Source organism: Lactuca virosa, chromosome 3 (assembly GCF_052849685.1).
Source record: "Lactuca virosa cultivar CGN04683 chromosome 3, Lactuca_virosa_CGN04683_v6, whole genome shotgun sequence".
Classification (NCBI taxonomy): Eukaryota; Viridiplantae; Streptophyta; class Magnoliopsida; order Asterales; family Asteraceae; genus Lactuca; species Lactuca virosa.
In genome coordinates this window covers 119916166-119939893 of record NC_136428.1, presented here as the reverse complement: position 1 = coordinate 119939893, position 23728 = coordinate 119916166, and the positions used below count along the sequence as shown (strand labels likewise).

At 38.6% G+C, this 23728-nt stretch overlaps 1 protein-coding gene across 3 annotated transcripts; it reads left to right on the top strand.

Annotated features, from left to right (window-relative positions):
• The first annotated feature begins 19938 nt into the window (after positions 1–19938).
• LOC145166478 (LEAF RUST 10 DISEASE-RESISTANCE LOCUS RECEPTOR-LIKE PROTEIN KINASE-like 1.1) lies at positions 19939–23075 on the top strand. 3 transcript variants are annotated; one of them, XM_079085463.1, is made up of 3 exons: positions 19939–20792; positions 20949–20981; positions 21100–23075. In XM_079085463.1, exons 1-3 carry the CDS (start codon positions 20063–20065, stop codon positions 22269–22271), a joined length of 1935 nt encoding a protein of 644 aa, XP_078941589.1. In that variant the 5' UTR covers positions 19939–20062; the 3' UTR covers positions 22272–23075. The 3 variants fall into 3 exon arrangements, with proteins under 3 accessions (XP_078941589.1, XP_078941588.1, XP_078941587.1); XM_079085462.1 differs by having other exon boundaries at positions 20629–20847; positions 20943–20981; XM_079085461.1 differs by having other exon boundaries at positions 20629–20847; positions 20940–20981; positions 21100–23074.
• The last annotated feature ends 653 nt before the right edge of the window (positions 23076–23728 follow it).

The window sequence follows — 23728 nt, the reverse complement described above, 5'->3', positions numbered from 1 at the left end:
ATTGATCTGGTCTGAGGTGCGGCTCCGATAGCCAAGGCTTCATATCGGTTAGCTCCTCCCGAGATGCAGAAGTTGTCTACATAGCTGCAGGAGCTGTTAGACAAGGGATTTATTAGACTGAGCAGTTTGCCTTGGGGAGCACCGATTTTGTTTGTGAAGAAGAAGGACGAGTCTCATCGTATGTGTATCGACTACCAGAAGTTGAAAAAGGTAATGGTGAAGAACCGTTATCCCCTCCCGAGGATTGATGATCTTTTCGACCAACTTCGGGGTGTATCTTGGTTCTCCAAGATTGATTTGCGATCAGGTTACCATCAGATGCGGTTCAGGGATGAGGATGTGTAGAAGACAACTTTCCAGACTCGATATGGTCATTATGAGTTCGTTGTGATGCCTTTTGGGTTCACCAATGCTCTAGCCGCATTCATGGATCTCATGAACCGCATGTGCAGACCGATGCTGGATCTTGATGACATCTTGGTTTATTCCAAGACTCAGGAGAAGCATGAGGAGCACTTAAGAAATGATGGAGACGTTGAGGAGGGAAATACTTTTCGCAAAGTTCTCCAAGTGCAAGTTATGGTTGTCCGAGGTGCAGTTTCTGGGGCACTTTGTCAACTAGAAGGGTATTCTCGTCAATCCGGCCAAGGTCGAGGCCGTGATGCAGTGGGAGGTTCCGAGGTCTCCATCTGAGATTTAGAGTTTTCTTAGTCTCGCTGGTTATTATCAGAGATTCATCCAGGATTTCTCCAAGATTGATGTTCCTTTGACCTGAATGACCAAGAAGTCGGTGACATTTCGCTGGACGCTTGATCAGCAGACAACTTTTGAGACTCTTAGACATCGGTTGTGTGAGGCGTCGATACTGACCCTACATGAGGGTGTCAATGATTTTGTGGTTTATTTGGATGCTTCGATCTCCGGTCTAGGGGAAGTGTTGATGCAGAGGGGTCGCGTGATCTCTTACACTTCGAGGCAGCTGAAGCCTCATGAGGCGAACTATCTGACACATGATTTGGAGTTGGGGGTCGTGGTTTTCGCCCTTAATATTTGGCGGCATTACCTCTATGGGGTTCGTTTTACTATTTACACGGATCACAAGAGCTTGAGGTATTTGATGGATCAACCGAATCTGAACATGAGGCAGCGTCGATGGTTGGATGTGGTGAAGGATTATGATTGTGAGATCCTTTATCACCTGTGGGAGGCCAATGTGGTGGCCGATGCACTCAGCCGCAAGGCGGTTGCGGCTCCGATCAGAGATATATGTTTGAGGATGACCGTGATTACTCCGTTGTTGGAGCGGATTCGTAAGGCTCAGTCCGAGGCTATGAAGGAGGAGCACCAGAAGAGTGAGCGCATTGTGGGTCAAGTGGCTTCCTTCGATCATGATAGTCGTGGATTGTTGACTCTGCATCAGCGAGTTTGGGTTCCTTATTGGGGCGGTGTGCACCAGGTTCTGATGGAGGAGGCCCACAAGTCGAGGTTCTCCATTCATCTCGGGGCGACGAGATGTATAGGGATCTTCGTCCAGATTATTGGTGGTCCTGCATGAAGCAGGATGTGGCATGGTATGTCGAGCGGTGCCTGACTTGCAGGAAAGACAAGGCCAAGAATCAGCGTTCTCACGGCAAGATGCAGCCGTTGGAGATTCCCGTATGGAAATGGGAGGACATCACTATGGATTTTATCACGAAGCTTCCCAGGACTGCTCGCGGAATGGATTCTATTTGAGTCATTGTGGATCGATTGACCAAGAGCGCACATTTCATTCCAATTCAAGGAGTATTTCTACAGAGAAGTTGGTCAAGATTTATATCAGGGAGGTGGTGGCACATCAAGGGGTGCCGGTATCAGTTGGTTCAGGCATAGATGTTCGTTTTACTTTTAGATTTTGAAGCGGTTTCATGACGAGATGGGAACTCGTCTCATTTTCAGTATAACTTTTCATCCGCAGACCGATGGGCAGAGTGAGCGGACTATCTAGACCCTTGAGGATATGTTGCGTGTGTGCGTGTTGGATTTTGGTGGGAGTTGGGATACATATCTTCCATTAGCGAAATTTTCGTATAACAACAGTTACCATGTTAGCATTGATCGACCTCCTTTTGAGATGCTCTATGGGAGGAAATGTAGAACCCCGATTTGTTGGGGTGAGGTCGGTCAGGGAGTCATGGGGAGTACTGAGGTGGTACTCAAGACCACTGAGCTGATTCAGCAGGTTCAGAGCAGGCTCCAGACAGCTTAGAGTCGGCAGAAGAGTTATGCTGACAGGCACCAGTCAGATTTGGAGTTTCAAGTAGGAGATATGGTTCTCCTGAAGGTGTCGTCTTGGAAAGGTATCATCCGATTCAGGAAGCAGGGAAAGCTGGGCCCCAGGTATATTGGTCCCTTCACGATTTTGGCTTGGGTGGGTCGGGTTGCGTATCGTCTAGATCTTCCAGCCGAGCTCAGTCAGATTCATAACATGTTTCATGTATCTCAGCTGCGAAAGTGTTTGGTGGATGATTCCGCAGTTGTACCATTGGAGGATATTCAGGTGGATGACCGCCTGAATTATATTGAGAGACCGGTGGCAATTTTGGATCGGAAGACGAAGACCTTGAGGACCAAGGTTGTAGAGCTAGTGAAGGTGCAGTGGCTGCACCGCAAGGGGTCAGAGTGGACTTGGGAGTCTGAGGATGAGATGAGAGAGCACTATCCATAATTGTTCGGGACTGTGGACTTCGAGGACGAAGTCCGATTCAAGTGGGGAGGAATTGTAACACTTGAATTCCTGGTATGTTACTTATGGTCCTTGTATATTTATTAATTTGCATTTTGGTCCTTATGTTGTACGCGAGGCGTACAACAAGGTACGCTTAGCGTACAAGCTGTAAAGCGCGTACGCGTGGCGTACTAAGTGGTACGCTTAGCGTACTCATGCGAAGGCTTGGTTGGGGTTCCGGATGCATATACGGGGCGTACAACCTTATACGCGGGGCGTATGCAAGGTTTAATGAAAACTCTAGTTTTGAAGTGTGGACACTATATAAGCATCCTTATGGCTTTTGAAACCCTCATTTGTTAGCCTCCTCAGACCCTTAAGCATCATATTCGAAACCCTAAGCCCCTCTCTTGCATTTTGAGCCTATAGTGTCCACTTTGGTGTGTTTTGTTTCCCATTTTCAAGAAGGAGAAGGTTGGAGAAAGGTGGTGGTTCAAGGAGGAGCTTGTAGATCTGGATTATCTGCTCCATTTCTGGCTTGTTTGAGGTATAAAATCTTAATATTGCTCTTTAGAAGCTTAGATATCCTTTGTTTGAGTTTTGGACCCTTTTTGGTCCCATAGATGAGATCTTATGGTTTAATATCATTTCTGAAGCTTAGAGTTGCCACTCTTGGTGTTCTTTTGGTCCTAGAGTCATAAAGTTGTCATCTTTGAAGCTTAGATCCATCCATGCGTGAGTTATGGCTACTTTTATGAAAGTAGAATGTTATTAATCGAAGTTGGGATCTTTTAGGGCATGCAAATTCACCAAGTCAATGACTTTATGGTTCTAGATACTCTTTGGGACTCAGATATGTGTTTTAGACCGTTGGGCTTAAGCATTAAGAGCTTAATGGAAAATTGGGCCATAAGCGGGCCTTGGTGGAACAACTGGTTTTGGGCCTTTGGTTTATGGATTTGGGCCTCAGTTTTGGTTCAAACTGATGGGGTTTTGAGCATTCTAACACTTCCTAAGTGCACATGCAACCCTAATAACCTTGGATCTATGTTTGTCTAATAATCATGCAAAGTTGAATTCCAAGGTTATATTCCTATCTAGCATACATGGGGAACATTTTTAACTTGAATGAAAGATAGAATAACTTACCTTGTTGTTGATTATGATCCTTGAAACCTTGTGAGCCTAGCACCCCAAGTGTGATGCCTAAAATGCTTCACACAACACCAAATGCAAAGGAGTAAACTTTGAGAGAATCTTACACTTGCAAAATCGGCTCTAGCCCTCTTGTTTCTTAGTGTCCCGATTTTGGTGGAGAACATGTTGCTTATATAGTGTGTCACATCTAGGGTTACACCATGTAAACCCTAATGTGGCATGAATCTTCATTTCCATGACCCATGGGTTTGTAACTCCCATGGAGCCTCCATGGAGCATTCAATGGGTTTAACCTAACTTGATTATCCATGGAGCCTTTTAGCCCACTATTCAAGTTATGGATGATTTACATGATCAACCCATATATTTAATTAGTCATCTTTTGATCACTTAATTAATCCTAGATTAATTCTTGATCAATACTAATTAAATAATACTATTAATATATTAGAACTTATAATATATTAATAAACCACAAGTGTTATTTCTCTCATTTAGTCTATCCAAATGCATGATGCCATGCAACCCAAATGGACCATGCCGGGTCGGGTCAAGTACATACCAGAAATAGTTATGGACTTAGACACCTTATCCAACAGTCTCTCACTTGGATAAGTCTAATAACTATAACTGCAAGTATGACTTCAGGAACCGAGCATCAATCGTAGCTCTTTTCAAGGTTTCTCGGAACTGAGAAGATGATGATACGCCATTTCAGATAAGTGATCATATAATCCTCTGTTCTAGATATCAGCCGGACAAATACATGGAACAGTGTCTTACTTTGTGTCCAGCAATTTGTTTCCCGATTTCCGATTTGTTTGACATAGAACTCAATTGAACACATCAACTTAGTTCTGACCGGGCCCGATACATAGGTCAAAACAAAATCATCGAGGGGCCCAGATATCAGCTTCTAATCCAAGAAGGAACAGATAAACTTCGACTCATATGTTTGTTCTACTACTCATTGAATTATACACAAGAGCACGTTTTATAACATCGAGTTACCAATGCGTTTTCGTACAATCAATGCATAACCAACTCATAAGTAACAAATCATATATCTAGGTTTGAAGACTTATATGATATTATCGTCTCACAATCACTCAAGATAAATTCCATGAAGTGATTCCAGTGAGCGTGGGTTGAGTCCAATGCTCAGAACTTATGAGCACTCATGAGTGTTGTAGCCATGTCCAACAACTTAGACCTCTGCAACCAATCATGACAGTCTTGATTCATACCTACTTCCGACATATGACCGACTGTGGAGGTTCGAATAATATGATATACCAAACATAATTATTCTGGAAGTCAAAACATGCAAAAGAAATATAGTAAACGATCGACAAGAGATAGCAACACTTTACTCATAAATAAAACACCTTTTATTCATCATCTAATGTCAATTACACTTTACAAATTTCAAGGTTATCTAACTACTAAATCTAATATCATCCTTCAGCCCTATGCTCCGAGCATGCTGGAGATGCTTAACCCGAGTCAGTCCCTTCGTGAGGGGATCTGCTGGATTCTCATCCGATGATACCCTCTTTGCCACGAGGAGTCCTTCTTCTATTCGATGTCTGATGAAATGGTATTTTCTGTCGATGTGTCTGGATCTCCCGTGATCCCTTGGTTCCTTGGCTAAGGCAACTGCACTTTCACTATCACAGAAAATTTCCATTGGCTCTTTAATAGCTGGTACAACTCCAAGGTCTCCAATGAAGTTCTTCAGCCATATCGCCTCCTTTGCTGCCTCGCTAGCTGCTATATACTCTGATTCGCAAGTTGAATCAGCCACTGTCTCTTGCTTGGAACTCTTCCAAGAAATTGCTCCTCCATTTAAGGTAAAGACCCAGCCTGACTGAGAGCGGAAATTATCCCTATCAGTCTGAAAGCTAGCATCACTATACCCTACAACTCTCAAGTCTTCACTCCCACCGAGGGTAAGGACCCAGTCCTTAGTCCTCCGTAGGTACTTGAGGATATTCTTTACTGCAGTCCAGTGTGCCTTGCCAGGGTTCCCCTGATACCTGCTAACCATGCTCAAAGCAAAGGCTACATCAGGTCGAGTACACGTCATAGCATACATGATCGATCCTACAGCCGAAGCATAAGGTATTCGACTCATTTCTGCTATCTCAGCCTCAGTACTAGGGCTTTGTGTCTTACTCAATCTGGCGTTACTCTGGATGGGTAACTCTCCTTTCTTGGAGTCCTGCATGCCGAATCTCTTCAGCACCTTATCCAAGTAGGTACTCTGACTAAGTCCAATTTGTCTTTTACTCCGGTCTCTCAAGATCCTTATCCCTAGAATATAGGCAGCTTCTCCTAGGTCCTTCATAGAGAAACACTTCCCAAGCCAGGACTTAACTTCCTGCAGAGTTGGGATGTCATTTCCTATGAGTAGTATGTCATCCACATACAATACCAAAAAGCTAACTATACTCCCACTAGCCTTGACATATACACAAGATTCATCTTCACTCCTAGAAAAGCCAAATTCTTTGACTTTCTCATCAAAGCAAAGATTCCATCTGCGAGGTGCTTGCTTTAACCCATAAATGGATTTCTCAAGCTTACACACTTTATTAGGGTACTCTGTATTGACAAAACCCTCTAGCTGACTCATGTAAACATCCTCAGCCAACTTTCCATTAAGGAAAGCGGTTTTGACATCCATTTGCCATATTTCATAGTCATGAAATGCAGCTATGGCTAACAGAACACTAATAGACTTAATGTTGGCCACTGGAGAAAAGGTCTCATCATAATCAACTCCCGGAGTTTGTGAGAAACCCTTTGCAACCAGTCGTGCCTTATAAGTGTGTACATTACCATCCATGTCGGTCTTCTTCTTGAAGATCCATTTGCACCCTATAGTCTTACGACCTGGTACATTCTCAACCAAGTTCCAAACTTGATTGTCATACATGGACTGTATCTCGCTGTCCATTGCCTCTTTCCACTTGGCTGACTCAGGGCCTGCCATGGCTTCAGCGTAACTGTTAGGTTCATCCAGACCTATCAGTGTCTCATCACTGATAAGTGTATCACCTTCCGCAGTAATATGGAATTCATAGTAATGCTCAGGTGCATTCCTAACCCTTGTGGAACGCCTCAGAGGTACAGACTTGTCAATTGGCTCAACAGGAGTTTCCTCCTCAAGTTGAGTGCTAGGGTTTGAAGTTCCTTCACCACTTGACTCTTGAATTTCTTCAAGGTCAACTTGCCTCCCACTGTCTCCTTGGCTTATGAACTCTCTCTCTCGAAAAAAAAAAACCCTCCTAGCTACAAAGACCACATTCTCACTAGGTCTGTAGAAGAGGTAACCAAAGGATTTCTGTGGGTAGCCGATGAAAATACACCTCTCACTTCGAGGTTCGAGCTTATCATGAGTCTCGCATCTCACGAAAGCCTCGCAACCCCAAATCTTAATGTGGTCTAGTTTGGGTACTTTACCAGTCCACATCTCATGAGGAGTTTTGGCAACTTTCTTTGTGGGAACTAGATTAAGGATATGGGTGGCAGTCTCTAAGGCATACCCCCAAAATGAGATTGGTAGCGAAGCTCGACTCATCATGGAACGAACCATATCCAACAAGGTTCGATTACACCTCTCAGCTACACCATTCAACTGCGGTGTCCTGGGAGGTATCAATTGTGAGACAATCCCACATTCCCTAAGATAGTCGAGGAACTCTGAACTAAGATACTCACCACCTCGATCGGATCGAAGCATCTTAATGTTCCTGCCCAATTGATTCTCGACTTCCTGTTTAAACTCTTTAAACCTCTCAAAAGTCTCTGACTTATGCTTGATTAAGTAGACATATCCATATCTACTGTAATCATCAGTAAAAGTCAAATAATAACGATTAGCATCCCTTGTGGCATGTTTGAAGGGCCCACACACATCCGTGTGTATAAGATCCAACAAACCTTCACCCCTCTCACAAGAACCTGTGAAGGGTGACTTTGTCATTTTTCCAAGTAAGAATGATTCGCAACTATCATCTGACTTTAGGTCAAATGACTCCAATACTCCATCCTTTTGGAGTTGGCCTATGCGTTTCTTGCTTATATGTCCAAGACGACAATGCCATAATGATGCTTTATCCAAGTTATTATCATTAACAGAATCAATACACAATACATTATTTCCTAAGTTATCAACCACAGATACAGTTTCATACACACCATCACAAGGTAATGCTTTAAAATAAAGAACATTATTAAAGAAAGCATTAATCGAACCAACTTCATTATCAAATGAAAAGGTGAAACCTTGTTTATACAATGCATGAAAAGAAATAATATTTCTTGCCATTTCTGGCGAATAACAACATTTATTCAAATCTAAACTAAACCCACTACTTAGCGATAAAGTATAAACTCCAATCTTGGTGACAGGTAAAGCTTTCCTATTCCCCATGATTAAGTTTATTCTTCCATGCTCCACATTCTCACTTCTTCTTAGTCCCTGCAAATCAGAACAAATATGAATACCACAACCGGTATCAAGGACCCAAGAGTTAGAATGGGGTGAGTTATTAGATAAGATAGTGTAAATACCTGCATGGTTGGGTTTAACTTTCCCATCCTTCACATCTTGCTGGTACTTTGGGCAGTTCCGCTTCCAATGTGACTTTTCATGGCAATAGAAGCATTCATCCTCTTTTGGGTCAGAAGAAGGAGTGACAAAACCTTTCTTGGTTCCACTTGAAGAAGAGCAATCAAGGGTCCTAGCCTTGGTACCCTTCAAAGAGCTCTTCCTCTTCTTCCCTCGACCTTTCCCGATTGCCAAAACCGGGGCGGAGTTTGGAGTAGGAGTGTTAACAACCGACTTACCCTTAAGACCTGTTTCTGCGGTCTTGAGGAGTCCCTGAAGTTTGCTAAGTGTGACCTCTTCCTTATTCATGTGATATGTCATGCGGAATTGATCATAGCACGATGGTAAGGAGTGCAAAATGATATCTATTGCAAGCTCCTCAGGGAAGTTCACATTAAGCTTCAGCAACCGATCCACATACCTTTGCATTTTCTGCATGTGGCTCGTGACGGATTCCTCGTCCTTCATCATGGTTGTTATGATAGAGCATATGATTTCATACATCTCTTGTCGTGCACTTTGATGGTATCTTTCCATCAGATCTTGGTGCATTTCAAAAGGGTAGAAGTCCTCATAGGACTTTTGGAGTTCCGCTGTCATGGTGGCCAACATGATGCATGCCACTTTTGTAGCATCCCTTTCATGTGCCCGGAAGTCAGCGATCTCCTGGGGAGTTGCAGTGGTCTCATCAATCTCCTTAAGCTCCTTGTCAAGGACATATTCTTTGTCCTCGTAGTGGGTAATCATCCTGATGTTTCTGATCCATTCATTGAAGTTGGATCCATCAAAAGTGACTTTCCCACACAAGTTCATAAGGGTAAAGGAGCCATTAGGATTAGAGCCAGAAGCAGCATTGTTTGAAGACATCTGAAAGAAGAGAACATGATTAGTTTTGATATTAAGAGAGTCCTTAATAAAACACACAAATGTAATATTAAGGCTAGAATCCAATCACAATATATTATAACTTAGAAGAGGTATGCCGTAATCCAAGCTATAACATATTTGAAAGGTAGGTGAATGACGATTCACCAATTTCCACCATGAAAAACGAAATATAGATATTAGGTTTTTAATTGGTTCTTAGAAATTCCTAGATTCTTTTGAGATTCAATGAACTTTTCAAAGGCATGTTTCAATCTCGAGTGTGCCCTCCAAGTTTTTTGACTGGGATACCGAGGATCACAAAACGAGGTGTGAAGTAACCATGCAAATCACTTGGTACACTCAATGTTTATTACTCAATTGATGTGCCGGTTAACCACACGAGCTCCACTGACCTATAATAAACTTTAAGTCACCCTTTACCTACCTTGTTAAGTCCAAGTTAGTGTGTCGGTTAACCACACGAGCTCCACTAACGACTTAAACAAAGTGTAAAGTGTAATTTCATGGATTAGCACCTTATTCACATTTTCATAAAGTAACTAAGATTGAGAATTTAATAAAAGCATTTAGTTACTTTATAATATTCATCATACTTTTAATGAGAATTTATAAGTCCTTGTCCTACCCGTTTGGCTAACGACCCTCCACCGATCAAGGAAGCGGTGGGTGAGAGTGGACACCCATTAAGTTGCCATTTTATAGGCAACAACCTTATACCCCCCTTATAGACCGGCTTCGTGAATGAGGCGTACTAGCGGTAAGACGACTTGACGTTATACATACATATATATATATATATATATATATATATATATATATATATATTAGTAACTTATAATATTATAAAGTATAATGGTTGAATTTTAACTTTTAAAATTCTATGGGTTGGAACTAAAGTTTTAATCAAGACTTTACATGTTCCAAAACTTGAGGGCAAGTTTTGTAAACTTCCAAAACTTTTCATTTCTTATAACTTATGAATTAATTGAGTAATAAAAATGAAGACTCTTCATTTTTATAACTCTTGTGTTCTTTTAATGGCTTTAATAAAAGTGAGACTTTTCGTTTTCCATAACTTGAGGACAAGTTATGGACTCCATTAAAACACATTATGATCATGAATTAAACTACCATGAAGGTTACAAACAATTCCTATGATCATCTAATCTTCATAAGTTCAAGAACATGAATATGAACACTTTCAAGAATCAAAAATTACACTTAAAAAAAACTTGTAATTTTAATAATTGCCATTGTAAATGGATTAGCATAAACATTACACCATCTAAAACAAGCTTTAAAACATCAAAACAGTTTAGGGTAATGTTTCTAGTCCATTTCCAGCAACAAATGTGCAAACTTTCATACGAGCAGAAAACAGAAAAACGATTTTTTTCAAGCTGTTTGCACACAAAAAAAATACAACAAACAAACATAGGCTCTGATACCACTGATGGGGTTTTGAGCATTCTAACACTTCCTAAGTGTACATGCAACCCTAATAACCTTGGATCTATGTTTGTCTAATAATCATGCAAAGTTGAATTCCAAGGTTATATTCCTATCTAGCATACATGGGGAACATTTTTAACTTGAATGAAAGATAGAATAACTTACCTTGTTGTTGATTATGATCCTTGAAACCTTGTGAGCCTAGCACCCCAAGTGTGATGCCTCAAATGCTTCACACAACACCAAATGCAAAGGAGTAAACTTTGAGAGAATCTTACACTTGCAAAATCGGCTCTGGCCCTCTTGTTTCTTAGTGTCCCGATTTTGGTGGAGAACATGTTGCTTATATAGTGTGTCACATCTAGGGTTACACCATGTAAACCCTAATGTGGCATGAATCTTCATTTCCATGACCCATGGGTTTGTAACTCCCATGGAGCCTCCATGGAGCATTCAATGGGTTTAACCCAACTTGATTATCCATGGAGCCTTTTAGCCCACTATACAAGTTATGGATGATTTACATGATCAACCCATATATTTAATTAGTCATCTTTTGATCACTTAATTAATCCTAGATTAATTCTTAATCAATACTAATTAAATAATACTATTAATATATTAGAACTTATAATATATTAATAAACCATAAGTGTTATTTCTCTCATTTAGTCTATCCAAATGCATGATGCCATGCAACCCAAATGGACCATATCGGGTCGAGTCAAGTACATACCAGAAATAGTTATGGACTTAGACACCTTATCCAACACAAACTAGGTCAGGGGTAAAATGGTCATTTTTTCCCAAGTATGTATTATTGGTTATAGCTGGAACCCAAGTGTTAATTAGGTGTTGTTTGGATTGTTTAGCTCGGGGAGTCGTCAGGGCAGCAGTTAGGGATTTCTTTTAGTGAGATTCAACATTCGAGATGAGTTTCCTCATTGGGTTTAGCGGGTCTAAGGCACCAATGCCAGACCTGATTGATTATGCTAGGATACTAGGAGTCTGCGTGACCCTTGCATGTGTTATGTGCTGCTATGTATACCGGGCGGGGCTCGATGTCGGGCGAGGCCTGAGGACTGGAACATATGCTACTGTTTATGATCATTATATGTGTTAGCATGATTATGTGATATAGATTGTATGTGTATAGTGGGTGAGGCCCAGTAACAGGCGAGGCCTGAGAATAACAGATCTGTAATCCGATTGGGGCTCGATGTCGGGCGAGGCCCGATGTAGGGCAGGGGCCCAGTATGTGATTTATTATGTATGGTAGGTGGTAGTGTAGGGAACTCACTAAGCTTTGTGCTTACGGTTTTCAGTTTATGTTTCAGGTACTTCCAGTTCCAAGGGAAAGAGCTCGGGATGACTGCATCGCACACACCACATGGATTCCACTTTGTGCTTACGGTTTTCAGTTTATGTTTCAGGTACTTCCAGTTCCAAGGGAAAGAGCTCGGGATGACTGCATCGCACACACCACATGGATTCCACTTTTGAGAAATCACTCTGATTATTATGTTATTGAGATACTATTTTCATTTGAGATGTATGGATAATGTTTTTGGAATACTAGTTTATTTAAATTAAAAATGAAATTTCCGGATCATATTTTTGGGACGTTTCATACATGCAACCTAATAGTTCTATGCCATGACACTACTGAAGCAACATACTATTGAACTACAAAACTTATAAACCTAAGACGAAATAAAAATTCACATTAAATGGAGGGTTACATACCTTTTATAGATCCTAATAGTCTTCTTGTAGTCTCCTTAGAAAACCTATCTCCAATAGTGTGCGAGCCTCTAATGGTCCACACCCAAAACGCAAGAAACCCTAGGATTGAAGGAGAGAAGGGAGAGAGGAGGAGAATTTCGTTCTCCCCCTTTAGGTATGAGAGATCCACAAAAATTAGGTGCCCAAGGGTTCTATTTATAGTCTAGGTAACTTAGTGACAAAGTAAGATTTGAAGGATTAAACAATGGATTTAATCCAAGTCCAAATCATTTCTTTATATACAATCAGGAGGCTTTTGGAAACCCTAAGAAAGGCTCCAAAATCGTCTATGCTATGGAATATTCTAAAATTTCCTCTTTTGTTCAACTATTGAACAATTACAATTCACCTCTTACACCTTTAATTAATTCCAATTAATCCCGAATGAAATCCAGATTAATTTTGATTAATAATTAATCAACTATCACCTATTTCTATTTAATTTATTATTCATATAATAAATTAACAAATCATTAATCAACAATTTGAAATTAATATACTAACCACATAATATATTAACAAAACATTTTATCTTTCTCTCCTTTGATCAATCCAAGTCATTTCCTGGTTAAGAGGGCAACCCAAAAAAGGACTTTACTTTTATTCATCAACATTCTACCAATTTAGTTAGGACCTTAGACACTTAATCCAACAATTGCTACAATATTCATGAGTACCTAAAATGGGGATTTTGAGTATTAGAAAACCCGCGCTTAGATTTTACTTCATGGATTTAAATCATAAGTAATTATATGATGATAATATCTTATATTCTTCAAATGGAGATATATAAGTTATAGTTTGCAAATCTGTTGTGCATTGGTATTACATCAATACACCTGTAACTAGATGTTATAAAATGTAATTCAATGTTTGGCATGATGAGTAAAGGTTATGATTATATATTTAAAGTTTATTCGTTCCTTTTACCTTAACAGGAAAAACGATATCTTGGGGCCCATCGATGATTTGATGTTGAAATTCATATGAAAGGCATTTCCGGGACTAAATTGATGTGTTCAATTAGTAGTCTGAATCTAGTCATCATAAATCGAAATTGAAGAAACAAAATCTTGAACTATGAGATTGATTTGTATCCATGTCTCGTGTGCATACGATATCTTGTAGAACGAAAGAATAACTGATCACTTATCTTAGGGCCAACGTTTTATATAACATCCCCCTCTGGCACGTATCACAATATTATCGGATTTGGACTCCTGAATCGAAAACTTCCCAGGGGTTCACCCATCCCTGGATTGCTCTCCCCAGGCACACTTAATTGCATAGTTCTTATGGATCTGCTGCCCTCACCGCTTTAAAACGCGTTGTGACATGGAAGGTATCTACACCCATTTATAAGGACTGCTTAGTTCTCCTTCCCAGCCGATGTATGCAACAGATCCCATAAGAACTCTATAGTTAAGCGTGCCCGAGCGAGAGAAATCCAAGGATGGGTGACCCCCTGAGAAGTTTTTAAGTCGGGAGCCCAAAACGGACAATATTGTGATAAATGCCAGAGGGGGATGTTACATTGATTATATCAGAGTTTGACAATGGATTTGGAAAGCACTCTTTACTGGTTATTCAAAGTCTACACTTGCAATTGTAGTTGACTACTTATCCAAGTGGGAGACTATTGGATTAAGTTGTCTAAGGTCTTAACTAACTTGGTATAATTTTAGTGAATAAAAGTGAAATCCTTTTTTGGTTGCACTCATAACCAGTAATAGCCAGAATTGATATTAGGAGAGAGATAAAATGATTTGTTAATATATTACATGATTAATATATTAATTAGAAATAGTTAATAATTAATTTTGAATTAAGTAGGAATGGTTGGAATTAATTAATTATTAATCAGAATTAATCTGAAATTAATTCGGGAATAATTGGAATTAATTAAAGGTGCAAGGGTTGAATTGTAATTGTTCAATTGTTGAACAAAAGAAACAATTATAGAACCATCCACGTATGGACTGTTTTTGAAAAGGTTTTAGGGTTTCTAGAAGTCTCCTGAAGCTGATAAAGATAACTGCCTTGAGTAGATAAAATATGATTATTTTTTTATTCAAATCAAGGTTCATGGCATTTACCTTTCATAAGGTGGGGAACGAAATTTCTCTTCCTCCCTCCTCTTTACTCTTGATTCCTAGTGTTCTAGGGTTTTGAGTGTGAATTAGATACATCCACACTAGTGGTGCTTTCTTTCCAAAGGAGATTCAAAAAGAGTTATTTGCATTATTGGATTTTTGCAAAAGGTATGTGTTCTAACTTTGTAATTTTCGATTTACATAGGTTAGTATTTTGTTTCATAAGTATGTTTCTATAACTTGAGAAAATGCCATAGACTTCTAGGTTGTATGTAACCATAATAAGATTATGATTCTTCTGCTTAATTATCCTTGTTTGTAACCTAGAAAACCCATCATTCATTTCCTTGCACGATTAGTCCCTATTGTCGTTAGTGGTTGTCATTTAAGTGTCGCACGTGCCTTGCACGCTTGTTAGGGACCGCCCCTCATTTGTTTACGAATTGCACGTTTCATCTATTGTTAGTTTAAATTTTCACGTTGTATCCTTTACGAGACATAAAAGGACTATATTGTCCTCATTAATTTACTTTTAATTTAATTATAATTTATTTTGTATTCACAACTCCGTTCAAACTGAGATTTAGCCTACGCCATCAACAACTTCCTTCACCGCTATCATCTCTTCTCTTTTCTCTATTCAAATGTGTGATTTAAGGTACGCCATCAATAACCCTTTTACCTCTAGATTTTAGATCAACACTCCGTTCATAGATCTCTATTCTGACAACTCTCTTCTCTTCTCCTGTCACCTTCTTCTCTGGTGATGACATGTATTGGTTGCTATAGCTGAGAAAGAAGACATGACAAATATCTATGGTTTCAATTCTACATCTCAGTCACCGGATTTTGCATAGCCGGAAGGATTTCATGAATGAATTTTGGTTTGAGATTTCATCTTGAAAATAAGTGTTGATTAAAGGTTCTAGATTAAGATTTGGTGTTGGTTATAGTTTTCAAATTCTGTTCTAGTATCGGATTTGGGTTTGAGTTTCAGATTCTAGTTATAGTATCATATTTGATGGTGAGTGGTGGTGCTTACAGGTGGTGCCGGTGTTGATAGGAGATATGTAACACCAGCAGATTTGGGCTAGTCAATTAAAAAATAATAAGCGTTCAAAATGACTTTTTGATAGAAGATTATTAAGGATAAATAATATTAATCAAAGTTATAGTATATGTGACAAGGATTTTGTACATATAAAGAACGTCGAAATCCGATTTCGTATGAAGAAGTTATGCTTCTTCGAAGTTTCGCGATTAAACTGACACGACTCTACGTATCGACAAAAGTGAATTTTTGATAAATTACTTTTTAACCTAAGTGATATAAATAAAAGTCATAGCAATCGTTAAACCGAGAGCGTGCACATAGAGAACATCCAAATCTGACTTCGTGAGATGAAGTTATGATTTTTCGAATTTTTGGTGCACCAGTGGGGGTACATAAATCGAAATTCAAATCCGTTGATTGTTAGCTGAAAAAATCTAAACGAGAATTGAAGATCTCATGAATATTAACCTGTCGATATAAAGACAGTCGATAAAGGAGTTCGTATGAATAAGATATGAATTTCTCACGGACTTTAACAATCTAAACCAATGTAAATATGAATTTTAGTTATAGTGAGAGTTAGCGGTTGAGACCTTAATGAAAGTTGTAGAGCTTGCCGAGAGGATTTTGGGGATATAAAGAACGTTGAAAACGGAGCTCTTATGCAAAAGTTATGGTCGTCCGTGTTGGATTAGGTGTCTAAGCCCATAACTATAATTGGTATGTACTTGAATTGATAGTAGCACAGTCCTTTTGGGTTGCCTTCACACTAGCAACTAGACAAGATAACATATTGAGAAAGAGGAAGAATTTATTATTTGGAATATAAATATATATAGGAAATGATTTATTAATGTATTATGAAAATAATATATTAATTAGAAATCATATTATTAATTAATATTTACTCAGAAATTAATTTGGAATTAATTTTGGAAAGTACAGGGGTTGTTTAGCAATTAATTAATAGTTATGGATTTGGGCTCTTAGACCATCCTAGAAGGGATGGACGAAAACTTCTAGGGAGGCCCTAGAATTTTTGTCCATGACCTAAGGGATGGGGAGTCCATGGGCTGCTTAGGCCTTAAGCTGGAAATTAGGGTTTCCTTCAGCAAACCCTAGCTTTGGCTCTAAGCAACCAACAACTATATAAAGAGCCCCAACCCCTTGAGATTTCGGCCACATGCTTCCAAACCCTAGAAGAGCCGAATTCTAGTACTTCCTCCTCCTATCTCCTATCATCCTCTTGCTTGGTGTGTTTGTGAGCCATTAAAGGTGTTACATTTGTGACACTTTCTCTCAAAGCTCAAGATCTTCAAGGATTTCATTGTTATTACAATATAACAATCAAGGTATGTATCCTAACCCTAGTTTATTGTTAATTTCGAAAATTATACATGCCTCCTAGGGTTTCTTGTTTTGTGTTCAATGCTTGTATGTCTAATAGAGAAAACATAGATCCAACAATTAGGGTTGCATGCACACATAGGATTGTTTTCTATGCTCAAAACCCATTAGTCTGAAGATCTACGAGAAAACGCCTGTGGTGATGACGTGGAAGCATCGAAGTGTGCCATATGGCAAGCCAACCTCTCATTCCTCCAAGAGACAAGTTGCGTTGCAAGATACGGACGTGACATGTGGCTCCATAAGAGTGTGACACATGTCATATTATAGAAGAAGGAAATGTGGACAGATCAAGGTGCGACATGTGGCGAAGAGGGGGATGGAGCCAACAAGGTGCTGAGGCGTGGCATGCCTATGTGCCATGCGTGGCGCGTGCCTGCTTCAGTATATATAGACCCTTCGAGTTTACTTCATTTCCACACCAAATTTCCAATCCTTTCTCTCTGAGCCACTATTCCTTCTTAAGTTCGATTTTTCTTGGTTTCTTGAGTAATTTAGCGGAATTCTAACGTATCTAGGAGTCTGAAAAGAAGGAGTATTCGGGTCGAGATTTTGTTCGCGTAATTTCCCGGTTTTCGCTAAAACCTCTTTAAGTTAAGCTACACTCTTTTGCTTTCGGTGTAACTTATATTTATAGACATATATCGTTAACATGAACCTATAAATAAGATTTATTAGTAATTCCAAGTCATTATATTGATTGATCTACTTACGGGGATGATGTCTAGGCTGGATTTAGTGAGGTGTTTAAAGTGCGATTTCCAAACAGTATACTCTGTATACCAAACGGACCCTACATTCGATATGATCCTACCTAGTTGTTCCTTACTTGATAGATCTTGATGTAGACATTGGGATTAGTGAGGAATCTAGACTATCATTAGTCATAAGGAATATCAGACTAATACTTAGTAATATGAACCTAGGTCACGTCAGAGGAAAAGCTAAAGGTGTTAGGCGAAGCTCTGCCGAAATCACCAGTCATTCACCTAAGTCAAGTGAGTGCATAGTTACTTTCAATTTACACATAGATATCAAGTATTTAATCTTCTTAGATGTTCTATGTGCTTATTATTTGCGTTCCTGATAATTGTGCTAAATGAGATAATGATTAATAAATTATATATGTATTTTATTATACTTATATTGTATCGAGTAAAAATGGTAGATAGAGAAAAAAAGATAGAATAGTGGTGAGAGACCATACCAGAGATAATATAATGGTGAGAGACAATGTCATAGATATAATAGTGGTGAGAGACCATATTAGATGTAAGATAATGGTGAGAGACCATGCCAAAGATAGAATGGTGGTGAGAAACCATACCGGATGTAATATAATGGTGAGAGACCATGCCCAACTAAGAGCAGATATTTAGCAGAGTATTGATGACAACCACAAACTTTTCTAGATACTCCAGCGAAACACTAGCAGACTCACAATCTGTAGGTGTTAATGAATCATACTATCCGGGAGTATGGATTGTGTGTTCATTCGAATACTCTATCCCCCTCATGGTTGCCTTACCGACACATATTGCTAAGGAATCCCCGATGCAATGTTGTGTACTCGTTGTTACAAAGATCCTCTAGGATATAAATTTAAAACAATATGATATTAATATTGTATGTTGGAAACCCTATGTGCTCACCAGGCTCCCAAGTCTGACCCATTCAGTTTCTTTGTATCACATGTATCAATATGAATGTACAGTCCGCTGAGAGATTCAAGTAGTATAAGTTATTAGTGCAATGAGTTATTGTAAGGCGTGTAATAATTACGTTTATGCTTATGTTTCTTGTATCAGTTATGACACCAAAAAGTTTATAATAATCCATGAAAAACATTTCTTCAAAAATATTTTTTATGGGACAAATTCCGCATTACAATAAACACTGTTTTAAAATAAGCATAAATAAAACGGTCTTTTCTGACCGAGAAAATTGGGGATGTCACAAGATAGTCGTGATCGGTGTCCGGAGAGAGAGAGAGAGAGAGAGAGAGAGAGAGAGAGAGAGAGAGAGAGAGAGATGAAAATGATATAAGTTTTTAAAATTTATAGTTAACCTAATTTAATTGATAAATTATAAACAAATGAAAAATAAATAGAAAATGGCAATAGTCATTTAAAACAAACGAGAGACTGATCGGGCATGTGGGGCACTTAATCGGCAACCACTAACGATGATAGGACTAACCATACAAGGAAATGACAACCCAGGGATGGTCAAAGTTAATTTTTGAAAATAGGGACTGAACGAGCATTTGCATCTACAAGAGGGACGATGCATGTAATTTATTCTAATTAGTTTATTTTTCCTTGATACTGCAAAAACACAAATAATGTGAAAGCTTATGTTACCTTGCTAACTTTCTTCAAGTGGGTTGTTTTCATGATTCAGGTGTACAACTTTACTGATTGGTCCAAGACTCATCCTAAGGTCAACTTCATGGTCTGATATTTCTGTCGGTGAAAAATTATATACTTATTTTCTAGGATGATATGATTTTGGAAATTTAAGAAAACAGTGTCTAAATTCTAAAGATGTCTTATTCGCGTAAGTTTGGATTATGGTGAGTTGAAACGTATTAGATGGGGCATAAATGGGAATCACATATAATTTTCCAAGTGACATTTTGGCGTTTGAAAAGGGTTAAGGATGAATGGAGGAGAAGAGAAGGGTGACTCAAAAGTCTTGGTCTTTTTCAATAAGGAGAAAATTACAAAAGTGATGGAATTTCAATGCTTTTGGCATGCAAGCCGAGAAAGCTTATTAAATATTACATAAAACCTCAGATCTTTCAGTCTAATTGTTCCAAAGAGTACTTCCTCTAGAGAACACATAGATCTGGCTGATAGTAAGCGTCTAACTAACCTATTTCTTGTTGGACATCTGAAATGATTCTTGTGGTCTTTTTTGCCTCCTTTCTTCTCTCTTGTCTACCTTTTCTTCACTCTGCTACAAACCACAGCATTTCTACATCAATCTGCCCAAAAAGTTTCGTTTGCCCACATTTAGCCCCATCCAAGTACCCTTTTTATAATGCCAGTGACACGCAATGCGGGTTGATCAAGGTCAACTGTACTTCGTATGGTGGGGAAATTCGTCTTGGAAGAGACTCATATCAGATTCATGGCAATTTTGTATCTGATTCTTCCATCTGGGTTGTTAACAACATGTTTGAAAAACTTGTACAGAAGGAAAGGTGTGAGGCACTTATGTATAATTTCACTTCTCCAAGTCCTCTTTTGTATTCCACTTCAATCAAACCTTTCATCACGCTTTACAAATGTACAAACAATTCCACTTATGATGCACGAACGGAGGCTTATTTTCACCAATTTAATTACAATAGCTATAACAAATGCAAAGACCACAACTTCTACTATAAGTATTCAATCAGCAACACAACAATTCTAAGTGATCTCCCACCTACATGTCAAGTAATACGGCTGCCTGTAGAGACAGGTGACCATAAAGTACTTAACAAAACCAACATATTTTCTCTTCTCAGTTCTGTATTCTCTATTTCAATTAAGCTGTCACCTTCCTGCGATAAGTGTCACAAGGAAGAAGGCCAGTGTCATACTCCCAATGGACAGTTTCTATGTTCCAACGCCAAAATGGGTGATGCGCACTGGCACAACCATGATGGGACTCAAGTCTACCAACACAAAAAAGGGTATTTATGCCTTATCTTTTCCTTTTCATTTTCTCCTTATTTTGGGTACACCAGAATTGAAATGTAACTCATCGTTTGTTGTTTAATTGCAGCAGAAATAGAAAAAACACACAGAAAACTGACACTCATCCTAGGTAATATATCCCTTGATCGATTGTTCGATACACTATTACAAATTATATAAATGCACATAAACACACACATACATCTGTAAGAATTTTTACCTAAAGGTATTTTAATTTCTTGCTATAGTTCTCGCTGGATCTGCCTTCATCCTCATCCTCTCTCGTCTTATGTTCATAATCTGGCGACGCTACAAGACCAACCTTCCTTCCTATTACTCATCAAAGGACGACATATCACCAAACAATGAAGATGGGAGTCTTTTCTATGGTGTCTCTGTTTTCTCCTACACAGAGCTTGAAAATGCCACCGAAAATTTCGACCCTTCTAAGGAACTAGGGAATGGAGGTAAAAGAGCTGTTTACTATGGTAAACTCCAAGATGGCCGAGAAGTTGCAGTGAAGAGACTCTACGAGCACAATTACAAGCGAGTCAAACAATTTATTAATGAGGTCAAAATCCTCACCAGATTGAGGCATCCCAACCTCGTGGTCCTCTATGGTTGCACTTCTCGACAAAGCCATGAGCTTCTCCTTGTGTATGAGTACATCTCCAATGGCACTGTTGCAGATCACCTCCATGGCGAACTATCAAATCCAAGCTCGCTAACATGGCCCTTACGTATGAATATCGCCATTGAAACTGCCAGAGCTTTAGTGTACCTTCATGCCTCTGAAATCATACACCGAGATGTCAAGACCAGTAACATTCTCCTTGATCACAATTTCAGTGCCAAGGTAGCAGATTTTGGGCTCTCCAGGCTCATACCGAATGATGTCACTCACGTGTCTACAGCTCCTCAGGGAACCCCAGGATACGTGGATCCCCAATATCACCATTGTTACCAATTAACGGATAAGAGTGACGTTTACAGTTTTGGAGTGGTCTTGATTGAACTAATATCATCAATGGTGGCTGTCGATTTAAGCAGGTCACAAGATGAGATTAGTTTGGCTGATCTAGCTTTGAACAGGATACAAAGATGTGCGTTAGATCAATTGATAGACCCGGATCTAGGATCCAATTCAGATGCTGAAATTATGAGGATGATAACATCAGTGGCAGAGTTGGCTTTTCAATGTTTACAGTATTATTCAGAAATAAGGCCTACGATGAGTGAGGTGTTGGATGTGTTGGAGGATATTCAAGCCCCAGGGAGAATTGATTCTGTAAAACCGCCACCACCGTCTGAAGCCAGTGATAAGACGGTTTTGTTGAAAGACTTCTTGCCTTCGCCGGTCTCCGTCACCGGTGAATGGCACAGCGAAAGCACCGTATCAACTACACTTAGCGTTACATAGATTCCTAATGAAGAGCCGTATCAGAACAAAGCATCATCATGCAAATTCAGGTACATAGTATGGTTTCTGTTCGATTATTCCATCGTTTCTATGCCTGAATATGAAACTTTTCATGAGATCAGTAAAAGGAATGTAAATAATATTAGAGATGCATCATTATTGTATACCACCAATGGAGCAGTTTTATCAATTGCTGAATTGCGTTGAGTTTGCACTTCCATGAGAGATCTGTTTTAAAGCCCTTTCAAATCCCTTGCAAACTTCAAGTTTGTTTCAAATAGGGGAAAATTTCTTTTCAAAGGTTTTTACAAAAAAAAAGGTAAGAAAATACAAAATGACATTAATTTTTCCACTACTATGTGATTCTTTTTATATGTGTGGAAATTTAGGTGGTCTTCAATTTTATTTTTCGAATATTTTTTTTTGAACTTTTTGTTTATAAAGTTTTCTAGTTTAACATCTGTTAAAATCTTGATGGCCTATGACTTTTTTAAAGATTTTTAAAGTCACTCTTGTGATAGGGGACGAGCTAAAAGGAGTATTATTTTTCCAGATCCAATTGAGAGTGTAATATGTGAATGCATGACTCTTGTTACAAAAAAATAATAATAATAATAATAATAAAATATACATTAGCTCAAACCTAGTTCATTTTTAAATTTATGAAGGATTAAAGTTGAGTTTTTTTTCCTTATTTTTCATCGAATAACCTACTTTGGAGCTAAAAAAGTTAAGGTTATCAAAAACGATGGATGTTAGTTAGTTGGACAACTAGGGGTAAGAGAATAATCGTCTAGACAGGGATTAATCATGGAGAATAAATTATTCATAAATTAATATATCATAAGAAAATAAGTATTTAAAATTTGAAAAATTGAGATTTTGTAATTTTGAAAACTAAAACTTTTGGTATAATATTTGAAAGTTTAAAATTTCGAAATTTTGAAAATTTTGGTATAATATTTGAAAATTTTGAAATTGAAAATGTTGAAAATTTCGGCCACCTAGTATTGCCTAACTCCGCCAAGAACCCAATATTGACTGAGACCGCATAAAAAGGCCGCTTAATACCAATTGTAGACAGGTCGAGGCCGCCTAACGCCTAAGGATTGATTAATGACTAGACCAATTTTTACAATACTTAAAAAAGTATGACTTTCTGACATCTAAATTTGGTATGTAATATGATCATAAAAAACCTTTGTTACAATAAAAAAATCCAGATAGAAATGGAGTTCTTATGAAAAACAATTATAAAGGTTGAAATTTACAAAAAATAAATAAAAAAAAACAATTTTTTTTACGTGCGAAAATCTGGACTTTTGCAAGTGGTCAACTTACGAAAATCATGACTATTTTTGATATTATTGTCTATTTTGTGGTAAAGCTTTGGAAAAACTAACTATTATTTTCATTTTCTACCAAAAAAAACTTTTAACTTTTTTGAGTTTTTCTTT

Excerpts from the sequence above, each read along its gene's own strand:
- LOC145166478 (XM_079085463.1), top strand. The coding sequence starts at position 20,063 with ATGATTCTTGTGGTCTTTTTTGCCTCCTTTCTTCTCTCTTGTCTACCT. Across the intron at positions 20,793-20,948 it reads ATGTTCCAACGCCAAAATGG|AAAAAACACACAGAAAACTG; the intron begins GTGATGCGCACT and ends CAGCAGAAATAG. Across the intron at positions 20,982-21,099 it reads AAAACTGACACTCATCCTAG|TTCTCGCTGGATCTGCCTTC; the intron begins GTAATATATCCC and ends TTCTTGCTATAG.